Raw genomic sequence first — 20,484 nt, forward strand, 5'->3', positions numbered from 1 at the left:
AATCACTCTAGCGCCTGGGGCAGAGGCCAAGGAGCCATCCTCAGCGCCCGGGCCATCTTTGCTCCAATGGAGCCTTGGCTGCGGGAGGGGAAGAGAGAGACAGAGAGGAAGGAGAGGGGCAGGGGTGGAGAAGCAGATGGGCACTTCTCCTGTGTGCCCTGGCCAGGAATCGAACCTGGGACTTCTGCACGCCAGGCCGACGCTCTACCACTGAGCCAACTGGCTAGGGCCGACACTGTTTTTTTAAGGAAAACCAAGACAAAAATGGATGACAATTCTTGGGCCATGTCTCTGGGGAGCACTGGGGAGTGTTGAGGGCAAGGTTAGATCCTGCAGCTTTTATAGTAGACCAAGAGAGAGATCTTGGCCTGGAGTGAGGGTTCAGAGTTTGGGGTCCTCAGTGCCCAAATCCCCTTGTTAGTCCAGCCAAGGAAATGTGTTAATGATGCAGGGTGAAAGCTGGGGATGAGAGCAGATTGTCCATTAGGTTACTAAGACATTGTTTATTTTCTAGTAAAGTCCCCAAGCTACAAAATCTGACTTCTGTACAACTTATACTTACAAACAGAGGCTCTCGGTAATCAACTGCAGTTGGACAACAGTGAAAATTATATCGACTCCCATGACAAAGAAGTAACCAATGAGGACCTTATGAAACTAGAGCAGCAGATAATAGTACCTAGGGAAGAAAACAGGGATCTAGGAACTCCAGAACTGAAAAAGTTTTCTACAGCCTGACTGGTAGTGGCACAGTAAATAGAGAGCCCAGGATGCTGAAAGCCCAGATTCAAAACCTCAAAGAAGCCAGGTGACAGGGACACTGATTAGCACATGAGCTCCCTGGCTTAAGTATGGGCTTGCCAGCCTGAGTACAGATCATCGACATGATCCTAGGTCACTGGCTAGAAGCCTCAGATCTTTGGCTTGAGACCAATGTCACTGGCTGAGTTCAAGGTTGCTAACTTGAGCAGGGGGTCACTGTTCTGGGTTGAATCCCCTCCCCCATCAAGGCACATATGAGAAGCAATCAATAAAAACAACTAAAGTGAAGCAACTATGAGTTGATGCTTCTTATCTCTCTCCTTCCCTGCTCTCTCTCCTTTCTTTTCTCTCTAAAAATAAAAGTTTTCTACAAAAGAGTTAGCTGATATTTTTTGTCTCATTGAAGTAGAAATAGCAAAGTTAGAGGAACAAAATCCTGATACAGAGAGGTTCACCAAAGTTTATCGTACAGTTACCAAAGGCCTGAGATGCTGCATGACCATTTATGATGAGAAAAAGGAAAGCTGTGGGTCAGGAGGATTTTAATGCTCTGTGCAGATGTTTCACAGTGAGGCAGCTCTGGGGAGGATTTCTTGGAGTCTCTGTGAAGTTCCCAGACCAGACTCCATAGTGAAGGCTGCAGGATCTTTCTTCTGGTCCCAGCAGCTCTAGTTGAGTCCATGGACCTTGCTGCAGTAGGCTCCTGGGAAGAGCTGAGTTGTCAGCAGGAGATCCTGAGGGTTGAGGCCCAGAATAAATATGTCAGACAACCAGAGCTCTTCCTAGTGGTCCTTGCCCTGACTGCAGGAGGAAGAGACAACTCCTGTGAGTTGTTTCTCCCAGATTTCAACTCCCTAGAGTTCTGTGGGAGATTCCAAGATGGCGATCGAGTAGCGGACATTTTAACTGCAACCTCCCAGGACCAAATTGAATTACAACTTAAGAACAATCATCTTGAAAAACCAACTTTGGACTAAACTAAGAGGAGTCTATAACCAAATATGACAGAAGAAGCCACATTGAGACTGGTAGGAAAGGCGGAGCTGAGGAAAGGCTGTCCTGCTCCCAGAAGTGAGTGGAAGCTGAGGGTCCGGAGGGACTGTTACTTTAGGGAGGGTAACCCTGAGAGGTGCGAGTGTTCAGACCCAGGCCCAGAGCCCCAGAGATAGAGTTCCAGAGCCTAACACAGGTGCCCAGACAGCATTTGGCGGAGAAAAGAGCACGGTTTCTGTCTGCAAAAAAGAGACGGAGTTCTCAGATATGCAGGCATCGTCTTAAAGGTCCTGCACAAAAAGTTTCATTCACAGCCTCTTACCTGGGGCTGTGGTGGAGGGAGAGCTGAGAGAAATGGAGTTGCATGAGAAGAGTGAAAGTTGGAGGCCCAGGGAAAGACACTGTGGGGGATGGCCACCAGAACCCCTGTGGTGAGTCATTCTCCAATACTGCAGTTGCCATCTTTCTTGGAAAAAGCAACCCCTCTGTGCTGCATCAGCCTGGGGAAAAGCAATGGCTCTGCCCTCGGCAGTCTCTTCTGCTTCAGTCATGTAGACTGAGTCATTGAGGGGCCAGGAAGCAAGAGAAGCATCAGTGACTCAGTTTTCTGGTGTTGAAACCACAGCTCCCCCTCACACTCTCCCAACTCTATGACTGGTGCTTCTCCTTCTTGGGAGACTCAGAGGAAACTGTCCATAAAGTGGGCAGACCACACCTCTGGGTCTCAAAAACCATATCCACCAGACTCCTGGGGCCACGCCCTTCTGAGGTCTGTGAAAAAAGTCTGGACAGACTGACACCTGGGGCTGGGGGGCAGAGCCACACACACCTTTCTAATCGCTGAAGTGCCTCAGGCTCTACATTCTAGCAAAGGTTTTTTCATGGCTGAGTCCAATAAGCAGCCAGCAGAGAGAGGCTGAAAGAAGCAGGACCCAGGGAAACTTGGCTTTTTAAGTGGACATTCCCCCAGGCCCAGAGTGGGTAAAACCCAGCTTAGGTGTGCAGCTTGGTATTTCTATGTACACCTGGGCCCAGCAGAGGCAGACACAAACTTTGGATTGCTTGTAGCTACAAGAAGGTTGCTGAGAGCCAGTCATGGGCAGTGTCTCCCATTGGTCTATGCCAGGTTCCTGACAAGAAGGCCCAGGGCTGGCACATCCAAGGGCCAGCTGCAGAAAGCATTGGTTCAGGACCTAACAACACTTGCTAGAATGGTATCCTAACAAAAAACTACTCACACCTAGCCCAGTTGAGGCAAGTTCCATTCTGTGATCAGCACTGGCACAGCAACTCATGTGCATTGGATAGGGTGGAGCTTCACAGTCAGCCAAGCTGGGTTTTGAATATTCTGTCCTGGTAGGCTAGATTCCACAAAGAGAAGGGAGAGAGGCTTGGAGCATAGACGTTTAAAGTGTGGGTCCCTGTGAGTCTATTGTTGGATTTGGTTAAGGGGCTTAGCCATTTTCAGGGGGTGCACAGTCAGCCCCTGGAGAGGACACTCTCAGTCTTTCTCCCTAAAACTGAGTCTCACCAGCCTAATAAACTTCTTCAGAGGAGACTGTCAACAACACTCAGTCTGAACCTCCTGCTCACCTTGTTGGAAAGAAATAAAATTTGAGTATCTAGCAGTAACTGAGCGATTAAGCTCTGGAGTAGGGGCCACATTTCCTGCACTGAGTTCCTGACCAAGAGATCCCTGAAGTAGGGGGTCCCACTAATATTGTATTCACAACCTCAGCTTCCCTAATCTTCCAAGCATGCAATTTGTAGAGGGCTTGGTTGGGTGAGGCCAGTCTGAGCCCAAACTACAGTCTTACTACAGAAGAGGAGGAGGAGCAGTTGAAAAGTGGAAACAAATCTTACACAGCTAGGGGCTTTTATGGAACTGCTGTCATCTCTAAGCAGGAGGAAGCTAATCTTTATACAAAGGTTGACACTTCCCACACTACCCAGACACAGAAAATGCAGACACAAACAGCAAAAATGCAGACACAAACAGCAAAAATGCAGTAGCTGCAGACAGGTAACCCACAGTGGGTTACAAGCAACAGCTGACACCAACCCAAGAAGAACTAGAGCCAACACAATTGGTAGTGGGTGGCAGACAGCACCAACCCTAGATTAAACTACCTAGACAACAAGAACACCTAAAGGTGAAGTCTAGCAGGCAACAGACTCTGTGGAGAATAAATATGCCCAACAGGACAGACATTGCACAGTGTATAATAAACATGATCAAGGTTGACCCTTAGAGCCAGCCAGCCTAAAGGAATAATAGCACCCTGGAAAGGATCAACTGCATCTAATACTCAGAACAAGAGGAAAAATAGTATCCCCAAGAAGCATTTTTAGAGCCTGACCAGGTGGTGGTGCAGTGGATAGAGCATCGGCCTGGGATGCAGAGAACCCAGGTTCGAGACCCCAAGGTCACCAGTTTGAGCATGGGCTCATCTGGTTTGAGCAAATCTCACCAGCTTGGACCCAAGGTCGGTGGCTTGAGCAAAGGGTTACTTGGTCTGCTATAGCCCCACAGTCAAAGTATATATGAGGAAGCAATCAATGAACAACTAAGGCAGGGGTCGAGAACCTATGGCTCATGAGCCAGATGTGGCTCTTTTGATGGCTGCATCTGGCTCACAAACAAATCTTTAATAAAAATAATAATAATGTTAAAAATATAAAACATTCTCATGTATTACAATCCATTCATTCTCTACCGCTCATATTCATGGTTATGGGTGGCTGGAGCCAATCACAGCTGTCCTCCTGGACAACACTAAATTTTTATTTGATAATGCATAACATACATGGGTCATTGTATGGCTCTCATAAAATTACATTTTAAAATATGTGGCGTTCATGGCTCCCTCAGCCCAAAAGGTTCCCGACCCCTGAACTAAGGTGCTGCAACAAAAAATTAATGATTGATGCTTCTCACCTCTCTTTATTCCTATCTGTTTGTCCCTATTTATCCCTCTCTCTAACTCTCTCTCTCTCTGTCTCTGAAAAAAGAAAGCAGCATTCTTAGAACAACAACAACAACAAAAAAAAAACAGGTGACCTAGAGGACAATACCACTGAGCCCATCTTCTTTATAAAGACACCACAAAAATTTCAATATCAGACAGCGCTACCTAATACACAGACAAAATGGGAAGATAGAGAAATGTGACCCAAATAAATCAACAAGAGAAATCTCCAGAAAAGAAACTGAATGAGAAAGAAGCAACCAAACTACCAGATGCAGAGTATAAAATAATGATTATTAAGATGCATCACCTTGGACATTGTTGGAGACGCATAACCTCAGGCCTTGCTCCAGACCTACCAAATGAGAACATGCATCTTCCCCAGACGGCCCACCAGCACGTGCAAGTTTGAGAAGCACCAGCCCAGACAATTAAAAATGCAGAATCAGAAGTGGACTAGGGCTTAATCAAGTGGACCCCTTGATCAAGCAAAGCAGCTAAGGGCAGCGCTCATGCTGCAGAGACGTGAAACTTACAGTGTGTGCCGTATATCGAGCTGGTGCATGGTAAACTGTATGTGGCTCCCATTCCACAGTATTGTCATCCTCAAGACTTTCAGGTCTTTATTTATTTTGAGGTAAAGGTACCTTGTCAGTTTCTGCCACTGATAGATACTGGTTTAGATGTTGAGTTCTAGCGAATTGCCATCTAGATGTGGCACAAGTCACAGAGGCACTTGTAAGCTAGAAAGAGGTATAGAATTGTAAAGTAGTCATGTCACGAGAGCACTTTGAATCAGGGTTGAGAACTGTAAAAATAACACATTCTTCTTTTTCTAGCTGAACTTTATAATCTGGGAATATGAACCCGTCACAGGTCTGGCAATGGGGAGGAAGGTGGCACCTGCCGTGAGGATGCAACTGCTAGCCCTGGAGCAGACAAAAAGTAACACGTGTCACTCCCCAAGTTTTGAGGCTGGAAGAGCAGGAAGATGGTTAACTTTTCTTTCTTCATACATTGTTTTATAATCTCCATCCCAAATATGATATCCTACCCTAATTGAAATAGGTAGAATGGCAACCCAGAAATAAAGAATCATAGTTAGTCAAACACTCAGATGATGGAACTGGGGCTGGAACTCTACTTATGACCCTGTGTGCGGACAGTTCTTAGTCCACCTAGAATTCAGCATTTACCTGTGGCAAAACCTGGCTGACAGCATTCACACTGCCTACTAATTAAAAGCCCACCTTTTGTCCAATGATAAATGTGAATACTATTAAGAACTGTTTCCTCAGCTGAGCTATTTCTCAATAGCTGTACCTAAATCATGGCTGACATGTTGTGCATTCATTACCTTTCATTTATGAAATCTCTTTCTTTAGGTCCCAAAGGAAAGTTTGGGGAGCAAAGTGTTAGATATTAAAGGAAGTTCTGAGATTTGTCCAGGCTCAGCTGCATGAAAGATCTAGTGCAATGCTTCTCAAACACCCAGCTTTTGGTTTTTTAATTTTCATGTCACAGACCGATATTTTTTCAACTACAGTAAAAATAAATTACCAGAGAAATAAAATGAGTAAAATAAGGATTTACAGGGTAAGATCCCACTGTTTATGCATTTGGATGTTGTAGTAATGTCAAATTGCTACAAAAGTTCTAAACTCTTATTTTCTTTCTTTTATTTTAGTGGAATTTATTAGAGTGACACTGGTTAACATAACTATACAGGTTTCAGGCACCCAACTCTACAGCACATCTCTGTGCACTGTATTTGTGTCCCCGCTAAGTCCAGTCTTTGTCCATTACCACTTATCCTCCCACACCCGCCTCCACCTTCCCCCCAATAACCACACTGTTGTTCTTGTCCATGAGTTTTTGTTGTTGTTTTGTTTTGTCTTTTTTTTTTTTTTTGGTCTTTTTTGCTCTATCCCTCCACCTCTGTAAAAACCTTGGTACAGGCTGATAAGGAACAGTTTGCAGATGGGTTCTGGTTCACAAGCTACACTTTCAGTAGCTGTGATCTAATGGACATACTAAGTGAGATCACCTACTTTAATACCCACCTAGAACAGAGTATTGATGTTATCAATATTTACTGAGGGTTTTCTATGCACAAGACACTCTCCATTCTAGTCTGCTACATGTATTACTTCTTCCATAATCCAGTGGGGCAGGCCCTATTACTCTCTCCATTTGCAGATGGAGAAACAGAGGCACAGAGATGTTGAAAAACTTCCTGAAGGTCAACCAGTAAACCCAGCATTAAATTCTGCCTTCAGAGCTCCCCCACTTCTCACCCTTCCCCCTCTGCCTCTCAGTAAGTGTTTGGTTCAGGTTGTGTCTGAATCTACCCCAGGAATAAGTAATACTTATTATGGGATTGATATGGCTGTTACATTACAATTCTGAAATCGACATTCTATCTTCTCTAGAGGTTTTTGATGAAACTAGTATGGTTGATATGACATATTGCAATCATGACTGTTCTTGATAAGGCCATTACTGATAGGTTACAATGGTATGGCTGTTAGAGTTGCTGACATGACTGTTTCATTTCTCGCAATTCTGCTTTTGTTTGTTTTTCTTTCTTCTTTCCTCTGTAAACCCACCTGCTTGCTTCTTGCACGGTAACTATGTGACTATATAAAGCCCCAAGAAACCACCAGTCATTGTTCAGACTTTGAGTGCTAACTCCTCTGAGCCCACTGGTGTAATAAACTGGTTTTCCAACTCTTTGAGTGTCGCTTGGCTTCGTGGGTATTCCAGTCTACTGCAACAGGATTAGTGATAGTGAAATAACCAACAAGAATTATTGTACCCTAATATCTCTGAGTAACATCCCGTGGTAACAGACACCAGAACGGAATTACACTTAACCATTGACCAACCCTTCATAGTGATTTGAAGTATGAATTTTGGCACTCCTTTTAACCAAAACTGGAAAGGTGCTCAAAAGTCAGGAAACATCATACAAATAGCAACCTTAGAGTTCAATTATGAGTGATACCAAAAAGGAACAGAGAGCATTTGGGGAACCAAAATAGCAAATAGCTAGGTCATGGGGTCAAGGCACCCCTCCTACAGGGGTTGTAAGGGGCATGCCCCTCTCATTCCCCCACCCCTCTTCCCGCCCAACACTCTTTTCCTTTCCTCTGGGCTGAAGCTTCGGTGTTCCTCTCTTGTTTGTAATGAGAAACCAAGCTGTAGAAGCTTGACAAGAAGCTGTTTTCTTTTTGGTGTGTCTTGTATTTTGAACACTGCTGTGTTACAAAAAAGAGGCCTGGTCCCCCTGTCAGAGCTGCGATGGTGCTGCTCACTCTTCTTGCGAGGCTGCCCTGCCCCCAACCCCAGCCCTCTTGGTCCACACTTGCAGAGTCAGCCCCTCTGGGGCCTCACACTGCCTAGGCTTCCTTCATTGTCTCCAAAGCTTATAATGATGTCTCCCACCTACACCTCTTTCTGATAAACGCATTCCTGAAATGCCATTATAGACCTTCACATCACCATAAATGCTGCTCTAAGGAGGGACAAATGGTGGAGTAAATGAAAAACAGATGGACCTTAAATGTTACCACACATCAGACTCAACCTCTTCGATAAGAAGAAGGGCAAAAAAACCAAAACCCTTCCTTCCTTCCCTGAGTGGGGGGGGGCAGCAATAGTCACAGCTGCTGCCCCAAATGGCCATTGTGATGTTCCTTTTAGACAAATGACCAGCATAGACCTCTCTAGATTGGAAAGAGATACTTATTTATTTATTTTTTTTATCAAAACTCTGGTTACCTTGGTGGGGTGAAATTACATTTAGCTTCTTCTAAGCGGGAGGCAATGCTGACCAGAACATCACATGTTTTTAATTATAGTTTTGAACCTCTTCATGTGCATTCTCTGAGCCAATAATTTTTCTCAAAGAATCAATATTTCTTTGTATAAACATGTCTTGCCTAAAAAAGTGAAAGTTCTTGTAAGCACATTTAAGACTATTTTCTTTCTGTTGAGCAGAGGTTCTGAATATTGGCTCTCCCAAGTCTGGGGGACACTGAAGAAGGGACCCAAGGGACAATATCTAACACTTAAGGCAGGACTGTAAGTGTGGACAAGTGAAGAAGCAATCATGAGCTATAATAAGTTAAGGACAGAAGGTCTCTGTGGGCAGAGATGAGTAGGGACAACACATGGGGAAGTGGATCCAAACTGGAGTCTTGGAGAAGGGCAGACTTCAACGAGTAAAAAGGTATAAAAAGGGCATTCTAGAAGGTAATGATAAATGTTAGTAGGGTGTGCCACTGACCAGTGGTGCAGTGGATAGAGCTTTGGACTGGGATGCAGAGGACCCAGGTTCGAAATCCCAAGGTCTCCAGCGTTTGCACAGGCTCACCAGTTTGAGCACAGGGTTTCTGGCTTGACTGTCACTAGCTTGAACCCAAAGGTCACTAGCTTGAAGCCCAATGTCGCTGGTTTGAGCAAGGGGTCACTCATTCTGCTGCAGCCTCCTGGTCAAGGCACATATGAGAAAGTAATCAATGAACAACTAAGGTGCTGCAACGAAGAGCTGATGCTTCTCATCTCTCTCCTTTCCTGTCTGTCTGTCCTTATCTGTCCCTCTCTCTGACTGTATCACAGTAAAAAAAAAGAGTTAGTGGCATACCATTTTGGGAAAGAAAAGGCAAAAATCACCCTTGACATTCCCTTAAAATTCATTTAAATTAAACATGATGTACTGCAAACATTATAAGTCTCATCGACACTAAAATTTGGGATCCACTGGACTACACTGAAGGAAGAAATGGAAGAAAACTCCATGAGCTGGTATCTGGGCATTTATATTATTGCCGTCTAAATACTATTATGGGCCTAGAGGGGAGTAGGGATTGGGTAGAGAATTTTACTTTTTTCTTGCCTGTCTTCCAGGTTTACCTTATTACACCTTTGTAATTCTTACATATATTTAAAGGCTTTGTTGCTGTGAGAATTAAACAATAGAACAGTAGAAGACCATAGTACAGAATCTGTCATGTGGTAGGAGCTAGTTAAAAGCTTGATCAGACCTACAGACACAGTCTTTCTTGCAAAATAGTAGAGAAGAACATGGCTCCCCACTCTCTGCAATCTCTGTTGCAAACTCAGTATAGAGGCATCACTCTCAAGCAATGCCTTCAGAGACTGTATATGACCCCAGGGTGAGGATCTCATGTGACTCCCAGGATGTCAAGATGGGAACTCTGGAATGACAGGTTCCAAGGAGTCTCACAGTTTGAAAAGGGTCTTTGCAGGCCATGTTGTTTGTCTACACAGTTGGGCCATACATTGACTCAAAACCCTGGCTCTTCCTTGTCATCTATTTCTTTAATGTTCATTGCATGAAATTTAGGATAAACCAAAACTCTGGGGATACTCCAAGGAGGAAAGATTTCCTGGAGCCAGTCTCCTGTGAACATGATCTCCTTATTCTATTTTCCATTCATTCTCCCCCACACAATGTTTTATTTCTTTCTCTCCATCTATCATCTCTTTCCATTTATACCTAAATAAGATTTATACCTACCCAATTGGTTTTGGAGATAATTTACCTTTAATTCTCCTTTTTCCAGGCCTGATTTTTAAAAACAAAATTAAACATAAAATCTCACCACCAACAACACTGTTACCACCAAAACAACAAAAGAACATACCACTCATTAAACCGAGCCAGAGGTCTGGAAAAGTTTTAATCACATGCCTTGTGTTAAAACTTTACTTAAAAGCAACCCCCCCCCCAAACAGACTTTGATGGCCTTGACTAGGGATTTAAAGCTGGATCTGAGTGGGGGAGACTAAGCTGCCACCACTCACGTCCCCACCCTAGTCCGGGACTCAGGGATGTGTGGTGCCCTTTCTCTGTTCTCTGCTTTCCCACTGTGCTTTTCTTTTTTCTTTTTTTTCTTTTTTTTTTAATAATTTTATTTATTTATTAATTCATTTTTAGAAAGGAGAGAGAGAGGGAGAGAAGAGAGAGACAGAGAGAGAGAAGGGGAAGGAGCAGGAAGCATCAACTCCCATATGTGCCTTGACCAGGCAAGCCCAGGGTTTTGAACCGGCAACCTCAGCATTTCCAGGTCGACGCTTTATCCACTGCGCCACCACAGGTCAGGCTGTGCTTTTCTTATTGCCATCCTTTCTCTCTGTCTTTTCCCATTGCCCTTGCTTTCTCCCACCAAGTATTTCCATCCCTCAAAATTTCCATCTCTAATTGGGACCTGAGCTGAATTTCCTACTAAGACCACCTGTGAAAAATTGTTCCCAACTCTGATGGTGCCTGATTAGAGCAACCTCCTCGGTACCACATGCATATGGCAAAGGCACCTTCTAGTCTCTGATCGATGGATGTTCAGCCAGCGTACAGTTGCCAGATGTCACCTCCTCCTTCCCCATCTTTCCCTGGGTCTTGGCCAAAAGACCACTGACGGCTCACATGATTTCAAATGGTAATGACCTCTCCTCCCATCTTAACACCTTCTCTTTTTCAATCCACAATTGCTATTGTCCCCCTTCTGCTTCTACAGAATTAATTTCAAAGTCTAAATCTTTTGCTTAGCTGTCCTGTTCTTTTACCTCTGTTGGTTTATTATTTAGATATAAACATTTCCCCCTAAAACACAGGAAAAGAAAGGTACAAGTGTACTTACCTGATGCATCTAATAAAGCTCACCCAGTTAATTCAGAATCATTTTGCACAAAGAAGGCTCTTGTTTGCTTCAGTTTTTCCTTCTCTCTAGGATGCTAATTGTTTTTCTTTTGAGAATCTTGTAATTTTGGCTTGAAGTCTAAAATCTGGCCTGCTGGGCTATGTGTCAGATTTGTAAATTAGATGACATTTGTTTTGAATTTTATCATCTTTAATTTTCTTTCAAGCTCTCTCCACTTATTAATTTCCCTTCCAATTGTAAGGATCAGACTTTGCTGGATGCTTTAGACAAAAGTGTCGACCTTTTTGCTTTGAGGGGCACAGATCAAAACTACTGCAGCTAAATGGTCACAATGAAGGCTATTGAGGGGAAAGATGTTGGGAGAGAAGCCTTAGCAACCATCCCAGAGAGGATGAGCAGTTAACACAAAAGGCTGGCTATCCACAACCAGCATTTTCAAGTTCCCACTGAATAATTATAATTTATTAGAAGGAGATTGACAGTGAGGGTTGAACTGGGTTAAATATTTTGAACTGAAGATGTTGAGGTGGTGGCAATGGTAGTGGTGATAGGATGTGAGGTGACTGGTGACCTTTCATGTCTTCACATTTAAATTTCCTCTCTGTTGTATTTTTTTCTCAGAAAAATAATAAAGGAAGGAGAAACTTAAATGCATTCTCATACAGAAAGACTGATATTTTGGTAATTAGACCTTATTTTTTCCTCCTATCTACATACCTCCTAAACTCTTCTTTTCATGTGGAAATGGTTTATTGCTTATTGAATTGGGCTTGCTTATTAAGGATTAATTTTCTTGTTAGAATGCCAAATGTAGTACTCTTGTATAACGTGCTTTCCCTTTACATAAACCCTTTTCAGACATATAATCTCACAGATGTCAGTTGGCCTCTTACAACTTTGCATTTGTAGAGCAACAGAGAATGGCTGAGCGGCTGGCTGAACACGTGCCTACGTGTCCACATCTGATCTACATGGCAGCCCTCGCTGGAAGAAGAAACAGCAGGCTGACTGTGTGCAGAATACAAAATGGCTCCCCCAAATGCCAGCTGTAGAAGCTTGAAACAAAATTTTCAATACCACATCATGAAAATGTGCCAGCAGTGACTGTGCTTGTGTATAAATGACAGATCACCCCTTTGTGATTTTGGCCCTGGATTTCTTTGATGTGGCCATATTTGGTCTGTTGCTAGGCAGGTCATAGGTCTGGGAAAATGCTGTTTTTGAATGGAATATGTAGATAGCAGTGGTTTTCAACTAGGGACAATTTAGTAATATCTGGAAACATTTGTGGTTGTCACAACTGAAAGAGAGGATTGATACTAGAATGCAGTGGGCAGGGATGCTGGTAAATATTTTATTATGCACAGAATAGCTTCACAACCAAGAACTATCTAATCCAAATTTTAATAGTGCCAAAGTTAAAAACCCTGGTAGATAGGCATCTGCACATTAAACTAGGCAACAGATGTTTACATGCTCAGTCAAAACTATGGTGTTGACATAAAAGGACATCTGCAGTTTGTCTTCCTCAGCTGGACAGCTGTTGTCAACTTTGATGACCATCTGGCTAGAGAGTATTTTCTGTTGTAGAGTGGGCTAAGAGATCCTTCCAGACTGGCCTCCTCCCACTACCTCTTTTCCTGGTTATCAACATCATGTCTATTCAGTCACTCAAGCTAGACATCTCTGGGTTTCCATCTACTCCTCAACCTTCTCTTCCTCATAACTCCTATTAGTGATCAGGTCCTCATAATCCTGAGCTCCTTCATTATAACAATCTGCCCTAACTTGTTAAGTCCCCACCCTTGACTACAATTGAAGGAACCTACTGAAAAAGTTCCAGCATTAGCATTCTCGCCACTCTCTTTCCTGCCAGTCTGCTGCTCCTACCAAATCCATTTAGTGATCCACAATGTTATCTTCTTCCTCATTCACCTAACCCTTAGGTGAGAAAATCTTTACCGAGTGCCTACTGTCTGTCTGTTAATTACTGTGCTAGGGAGCCATGATCATACCCTGCATTAAAATCTTCCCAGACTTCTATTTTGTTCACAGGACAAACTCCTTGCTTCCTGGCATAATGCATAAGACATCTGATCATCTGCTTTTGACCTAACTTTTCAGCTTACTCTCCCACCATACACTTAAGCCACATTGAACCAGTTGTTTTTCTTAGTCCTGGCGAGTGTCATAATTTGTTTAGAAGTTACCCTAGGTTGAGACAGTGAGTTTGGCTTTCTCTGGGAAGCTTAACGCTTTCAAAAGAAAGTACAGGTATCTATCTGTCCTGTGCTTCCGAGCATGCACGACAGACTCCTGAGTCCACAGTAAATCCTGCTCACCTGCCACTTATGGGCTTGGTCATTTCCAGTTGTCGGGTAAGGAGCTTGGCAATGGCAGTGAAGCTGTTGCTCATACGGAAGATATCTCTGCTCTGAGGGCCCAGGATGGAGGAGAATGTGTCCGTGATGCTCTTAATCTCCAGCTGGAGAATACGGTGAAAGGAGTGCTCCACGCTGGCCTGCTGACTCACCAGGAAGGGCAGGCAGCTCCTGGCTCGCTCCTGCTGAGAACAATAATGGACACGTACAGGTGCTTGTGGACATGTAACCTAGGATAGCCACTATGAAAAATAGTGTGCGGGTTCCTGAAGATATTAAAAGTGAAGCTGCAGCCTGACCAGGTGGTGGCGCAGTGGATAGAGCGTCGGACTGGGATGCGGAAGGACCCAGGTTCGAGACCCCGAGGTCGCCAGCTTGAGCGCGGGCTCATCTGGCTTGAGCAAAGAGCTCACCAGCTTGGACCCAAGGTCCCTGGCTCCAGCAGGGGGTTATTTGGTCTGCTGAAGGCCCACGGTCAAGGCACATGTGAGAAAGCAATCAATGAACAACTAAGAAGTTGCAACTCGCAAAGAGAAACTGATGATTGATGCTTCTCATCTCTCTCCGTTCCTGTCTGTCTGTCCCTGTCTATCTCTGCCTCTGTAAAAAAAAAAAAAAAAAAGTGAAGCTGCTCTATAATCCCACTTCTGGAGATACACCCAAAAGAAACAAAATAATTATCTCTAGGCCTCAGCTGCATTCCCACGTTCATTGCAGCATTATTCACAATATCCAAGACATGAAAACAAGTGTCCATGGTTAAAGAAAATGGTAATATGTATAGATGTGTTTATGTATACACACATATACACACACACACATACATGTTCAATAGAATATTATCCAGACACACACAAAAAAAGGAAAACCTGTCATTTGTATTAACATAGATGAACCTAGAGGGCATTAGGCTAGTGAAATAAGGGAAAATAAAAAGGTACAAGCTGTTAGTTATAAGATGACAAGATGAGGACCTAATGTATAACATGGTGTCTATAGTTGAAAACACTGTACTGTGTTATTGAAGTTTGCTAAAAATACCTGGCGATGGATGGGGGAACACTTTAACAATGTATACATAGATCAAATTGTTACATTTTAAATATTTTACAATTTAGCTTGTCAGTTACACCTCAACAAGCCTGAGGGGAGGAGAACAATGAAGAACAAAACTCTATATTTTAAAAGAAAATCCGGGTCCTGTGACCTGCAGAGGACAACTTAGGGGAGTTGACTCAGAGAGCTAGCTAAAGCTAAACAATAATATTCGTTTGTAATGCCTTTGAATAGGTTTCTTTGAAGTTTTATTTTTTTCCCTGATTTCCAGGAAAATGTTTTTTTAAATAAACTTTTTTCCTGTTATTCTTTTCCTGTAAATATGTAAGTGATCTCATTTACCTATCTTGCCAGGTCCAAATCTCTCAACCACCATTAATAATCTTACCCACATATCTAGCCTTCCCAAGTTTGTGTCCTTCTCTGGCCAGACTTTCCAAGTCTGTGACTCTTAACTCTACCTGTACAGGGGAGGCCGAGTCCATGGAATCTTGCATTCATCTATCTGTCACTTGATGCTATATATCAAATCCATGTCCAAATCTTCTCCACAAGACATACTCATTCATTTGTTTATTTTAAGCATCTTTCAACATGTTTTTGAGCTTATGTGCATGGTCAAACAAGTAGACTGTATTCCTGTTTTTAAAAAATTATTTTAGAGAGAGAGTGAAGCATTGATTTTGCTGTTCTACTTATTTATGCATTTATTGGTTTATTCTTGTATGTGCCCTGATTTAGGATTGAACCTGCAACCTTGGCATATTGGGATGATGCTCTAACCAATTAAACTATCCATTCAGGGTGTATTACCTAGTTTTAATCAAGTTACTACTCACAAGTGACTTAAAAGAAACTGAAGATGAACAACAATATTGCAGACATGAGTGAATAACAAGACAATGGCTCAGCTGACATGTTTCCTATATATATCAAAACTTCTCATCAGCCATATTAAGAACTGACATAATTTAATCCAACATGATTAGAACTTATCAAAATTTTTTTTTATTATGAAGGTTATTTGAAATGTAGATGTGTGCCCAATATTACTAATGATATGCCACTAATAAATAAATAAAAATAATTCAAAATGTGGCTTATTTCATTTAAATTCTTATTTTCAATTCTTATTTTATGTAATTAAAATTGTTTATAATGTTAATATAATAAAAAAATTATAATTATAAATAAATATATATATTGGAAATAGATGCTCAAACTCCTTTAAAGTGATAGATGTACAGGTTGAAATTACTCTTGTAACCAGGAATTTCCTTCAATATCTTGTTCTAGCATTTGAAGACTCATTTTTTTCCAGACTTAATTCCTTCCTATCTCCTCCATGAAGCTGTCCCCAGTGAACTCTTGTGTCTGAATTTCCATTGTATTATACACTATTTTTAAAAACCTTGTTTAGGACTTAATCATTTGTTTACTCTTGCTTTTATTCAGTCACCTACTAGGTATTGTATGCCTATAATGTGCCTGTGCTAGACTCTAGATGACAAAGGTAGATGAGAATTGTTCTCTGCTTTTATGGGACTTGCAATCCCCCTTTTATTTTTAATGGTTTTATGTACCAATTAAGTCTCCCAAAGGTGCTACTTCTCATAGATCAATCATCTGCCTAGCACAGAATTGAGCCTGTACTCTATACCTAATTGATTTAAGTAACCTTACATGCCAAAATATTACCTAACAAATAAAGTATGTAGTTGCAAAGGAATCTGTGTGTTTTACAAGAAATATTTATCACAGAACATATTTAAGTAGTGAAGTACCCTGATCTTTAATACTTAACTTGATTTTCAAAGATTCCATGTACAATTAATTGCATTGGAACACATCTCTTGGGGAAGTATATAGCTCAACAGCTAATTGAAGAGATAATTATTGATTAAAGGATAAAAATATTAGATGAATGAAAAATAAGAACACTGGAACAAGTTCATGACAGTCCATTTTATATTTTGGCTCATACAATTGCCAGGTTGCAGAAGGATGTAAATGCTCTATTTCAACATAGATGTTTTCATTCATGCAAGGGCTCTGTATGTGAATTCATGGGATGTAATGCATCACAGGGACATTTTCATTCACCATTTAAAGGCAAAAGCTGGATGTAGGGGTCCCTACCATGTGCCAGGCACTGTTGTAGAAGCTAGGAACACAGCCTTGAAGAAGAATGAAAATACTTGTCATGATAATGAAACAATAGATATTAAACAAAATGCATATGTAAAATATACTGCTCACAAAAATTAGGGGATATTTTAACATGAATATGAAGCGATAAAATATCCGCTAATTTTCATGAGCAGTGTATATAGCATGTTGCATAGAGAAGTTTGTTTCAAAAAAAGATGGGGCAGGACAGGGAGTCCCAGAAAGGGTGTCAATGTTAAATAATTCAGGCAGGTCAGATCTCACAGGGAAGGTCACACTTGAATTCAGCAAAGTTTTGGAATCTGAAGCCAGCATTCTCAGTAACCATAGAGAATAATTAAAAGTTGTCCTGGTCAATTCAGTGAGGTTAGATGATGTAAGACCTGGGACATGGGAGGCGTGACATTTTACTACTGAGAATGTAATTTCAAATTTCAAGTAGCTTTCTCAGCTTCTGATTCAGGTTCCTCGCCATATCACAAACATTTCATTTGTTTACCTATGGTTTCATTAAGAATTTTTCTCATTATAAAAATTAGCAAGCCCAGCATTCATCTTCCTAGAGATGAAGATAACTGTGTGGGTATTTGCTGAAATCCACATAATCTGGTGAAGCCAAATTGAGCTGAAGGGAAAATTAATCACAGTGCAGGAACCAGAAAAATTATTGCTCTGGAACTAAGATGTGAAAGCAAGCCAACTTCTCGTGGTTTGTTCTGACACCGAGGAGCATGTCCATATACCTCTCAGGGGTAACAGATATAATTTTGGATTAGAAAGTGTGATGTTAAGGTAAAAAGAGTGGTTAGGAGACTGATTCTTCCTTGAGTCCATGGTATTTCGTTTCTGGAGCCAGTGACTACATTTTCAGTCACTGCACTGTGGGGACAAGGTCAGCAGCACCTGTACACCTTAATTGCAGGCCTTCTGACATAAATTCATCCCTTCTGACATAAATTGATTACTTATTATTAAAATAATAATAGTTGACCCACAGAGAGCACTTAATGTAGATGACAAGTCTATTCTACAAGTTTTTAAAATATATTTATTCATATATTTTTCTCAATAATACCATTAAGCAAGTCCTGTGATTAAGGCCATTTCACAAGGGGAACACTGAGGCACAGATTAAAGACTGACTTGCTTAAGGTCACATTGCCCCTTCTGTCTCTACAAATGTGTCATTGAGGGCCATGCCCCAGATACTTGTGTCAAAATCCCAAACACACCCTGCGCATATTTTTTCTACTCCTTCTTTCTATATCTTGTTCATTAGCAGTTATGTTGTCCTTTAATTTAATTATTTTTATTTAGTGACATAAACATTATAAATACTATAAATACAAAATAGCCCAGCAGTTCTCAAACTGTTAGGTCACAGGACCCTTTATGTTCTTAAAAATTGTAGAAGACCTCCCAAGGAGTTTTTGTTTATATGAATTATACCTACTGAAATTTATCATATATTAAGTTAAAATTGAGAAATGAAGAAATACATATCTGGAGACATTTTCAGTGGCTACAGCTGGGGAATGGGAGGAAGGGTTGGTGGTAGGTATGTAGGGAGTAGAGGCCAAAGTTGCTGCTAAACTTCACCCCTCAACCAAGGCTGAGAAACCCTAAGCTAAGTGAAACTGGCTTTTTTACCCCCTGTAAGTATGTGGTGGTGAAGAATACAGTTATGAATACATTTGGTGCTTCTATCTTGATTTGTGCTAAAGTACTGGCAGTTTTACCCACTGTTGCCTTTGTCTTTTAAGTGCAAATGTTAACACCATGGAAAAGGTCAATGATGTTTGAGTGTTACTGTGAAAACAGCTTTCACCGCACAGATCCCCAGAAGGGGCCCCAGGGGTTCATGGACCACACTGAGGACTGTTGAACTAAAGTCAAGGGTCAGCAAACGTTTTCTGTAAAAGACCAGACAGCAAATATTTTTTGGCTTCGTGGGCTATATGGTCTTTGTTGTGGGAAAACAGCTCCAGATAATAAGTAAATAAGTGGGTGTGGCAGAATTTGGCTCACAAGCACTAATTTGCTGATCCTTGAAGTATCTGCTTGCAAAATTGCTTTGGCTGTTACATTATCTGTTTATCTTTGTTTTTAGAATACTGCTACTCTTATCTCATAAAACTCATTTGTTATTCTTTGATAACAAAATATGACTCAGAAAATGGCCCAAGATGAAAGTGTGGGTGCCTGGTTATGATGACAATGATTTCCCTTTATTAAGCACCCCCTATGTCCCAGGTACTTGGCCTATGCTTCTTTACTTAATCCTCACAACAACCTTGCAAAATGACTATCAGGATGAGTACTGATGTCAAGAGATACAATCACTTGACCAAGGTTACACAGGTGATAGAGTCATAGTGACAGAAGAAGATTGAATCAAGGATCTTCCTGATTCAGAGTTCAAATGTTTCCACATTGCCTGGGCTGAAAAAGTTTAGTACAGTCCTGTGTGCTACAAGTCTCTTCTCTTGCATTCACAGCAGTGCTCCTAATTGATTGTAGTGCTCCTCTCTGCTGAACTTTCCTGAGACCCTTTCTCAACACTATTCTCTTTGTGAGTGCTTCTCAACCCTGGCTGTGCATTAAAATCACCTAGGAAGCTTTTAGAATAATTCCAATGTTTGCTAACCCTTCCCTCCCTATTTCTATAAATTTTATTGAATTGGGTGTGGTAGGCATAGGAATTTTTAAACCTTCCCAGATAATTCAAATGTGCAGCCAAGGTTGAGAATCACTAATCTATACAAGGGTAGGCCAAAGTAAGTTTACAGTTGTGAGTGCAGGACAGTTGATTCTTGTATTATTATTTTCTTATTAATTATTGTATTATTATTATTATTATTATTATTACTAACCTACTTTGGCTAACCTTTGCATAGAGTCCCAAAACTCTCAAATCTTGAGAATTTACTGATTTAAAATATGTAGATTTGGTCTTAAAACTCACACTTTTTTCTTTTCTACTCTTTATCAATTTAAAAATGGGTAAAAGAAAATGATATATTTTACTGCCTGCATAAAATATTTTATCTACCATCTGTTATTCTTGATTTTTTATTTTTAATTATTATTATTTACTGCTTTTTTATTTTATAATGACAAAATCATTGTATTTCTACATACCTCAGAGTTTCTACACACCAGAGACACTTGTGAGGCCAGGAGAAAAGTGAGTCAAATGCACTCGGCATCAGTGCTTTCTCACTGAGCCTTTGCCCGGGTGACTGCAGGCTCCCTTGGAGCCCTTGGAAGCCTGAGTGAGTCCTGTTGGGCTTACCTGCTTGGGAGTATATTTACTCTATGAGTCTCTTTCTTAATGGTGGTGGGGATAGTAGCTCCAGAGCAAAAGTTGAAGGGTTTGTATGGGTCTATCTCCCACCCCAATTCTTTGGCTTTGAGAAACTCTGGAGTAGGGGAATCAATTCTTTTCAATTTGTCCTTGGATTTCCC

The 20,484-nt window shown here is 41.5% G+C and overlaps 1 protein-coding gene across 1 annotated transcript in view; it reads right to left on the bottom strand.

Moving 5' to 3' along the window:
* The window catches only part of VEPH1 (ventricular zone expressed PH domain containing 1), a 301,496-nt gene that overhangs the window by 141,503 nt on the left and 139,509 nt on the right, over positions 1-20,484 (bottom strand). The window contains 1 exon segment of the mRNA XM_066254910.1: positions 13,753-13,973. Coding sequence (XP_066111007.1) covers positions 13,753-13,973 — 221 coding nt within the window.

This window comes from Saccopteryx bilineata, chromosome 2, assembly GCF_036850765.1.
Source record: "Saccopteryx bilineata isolate mSacBil1 chromosome 2, mSacBil1_pri_phased_curated, whole genome shotgun sequence".
In the NCBI taxonomy this organism is placed as follows: domain Eukaryota; kingdom Metazoa; phylum Chordata; class Mammalia; order Chiroptera; family Emballonuridae; genus Saccopteryx; species Saccopteryx bilineata.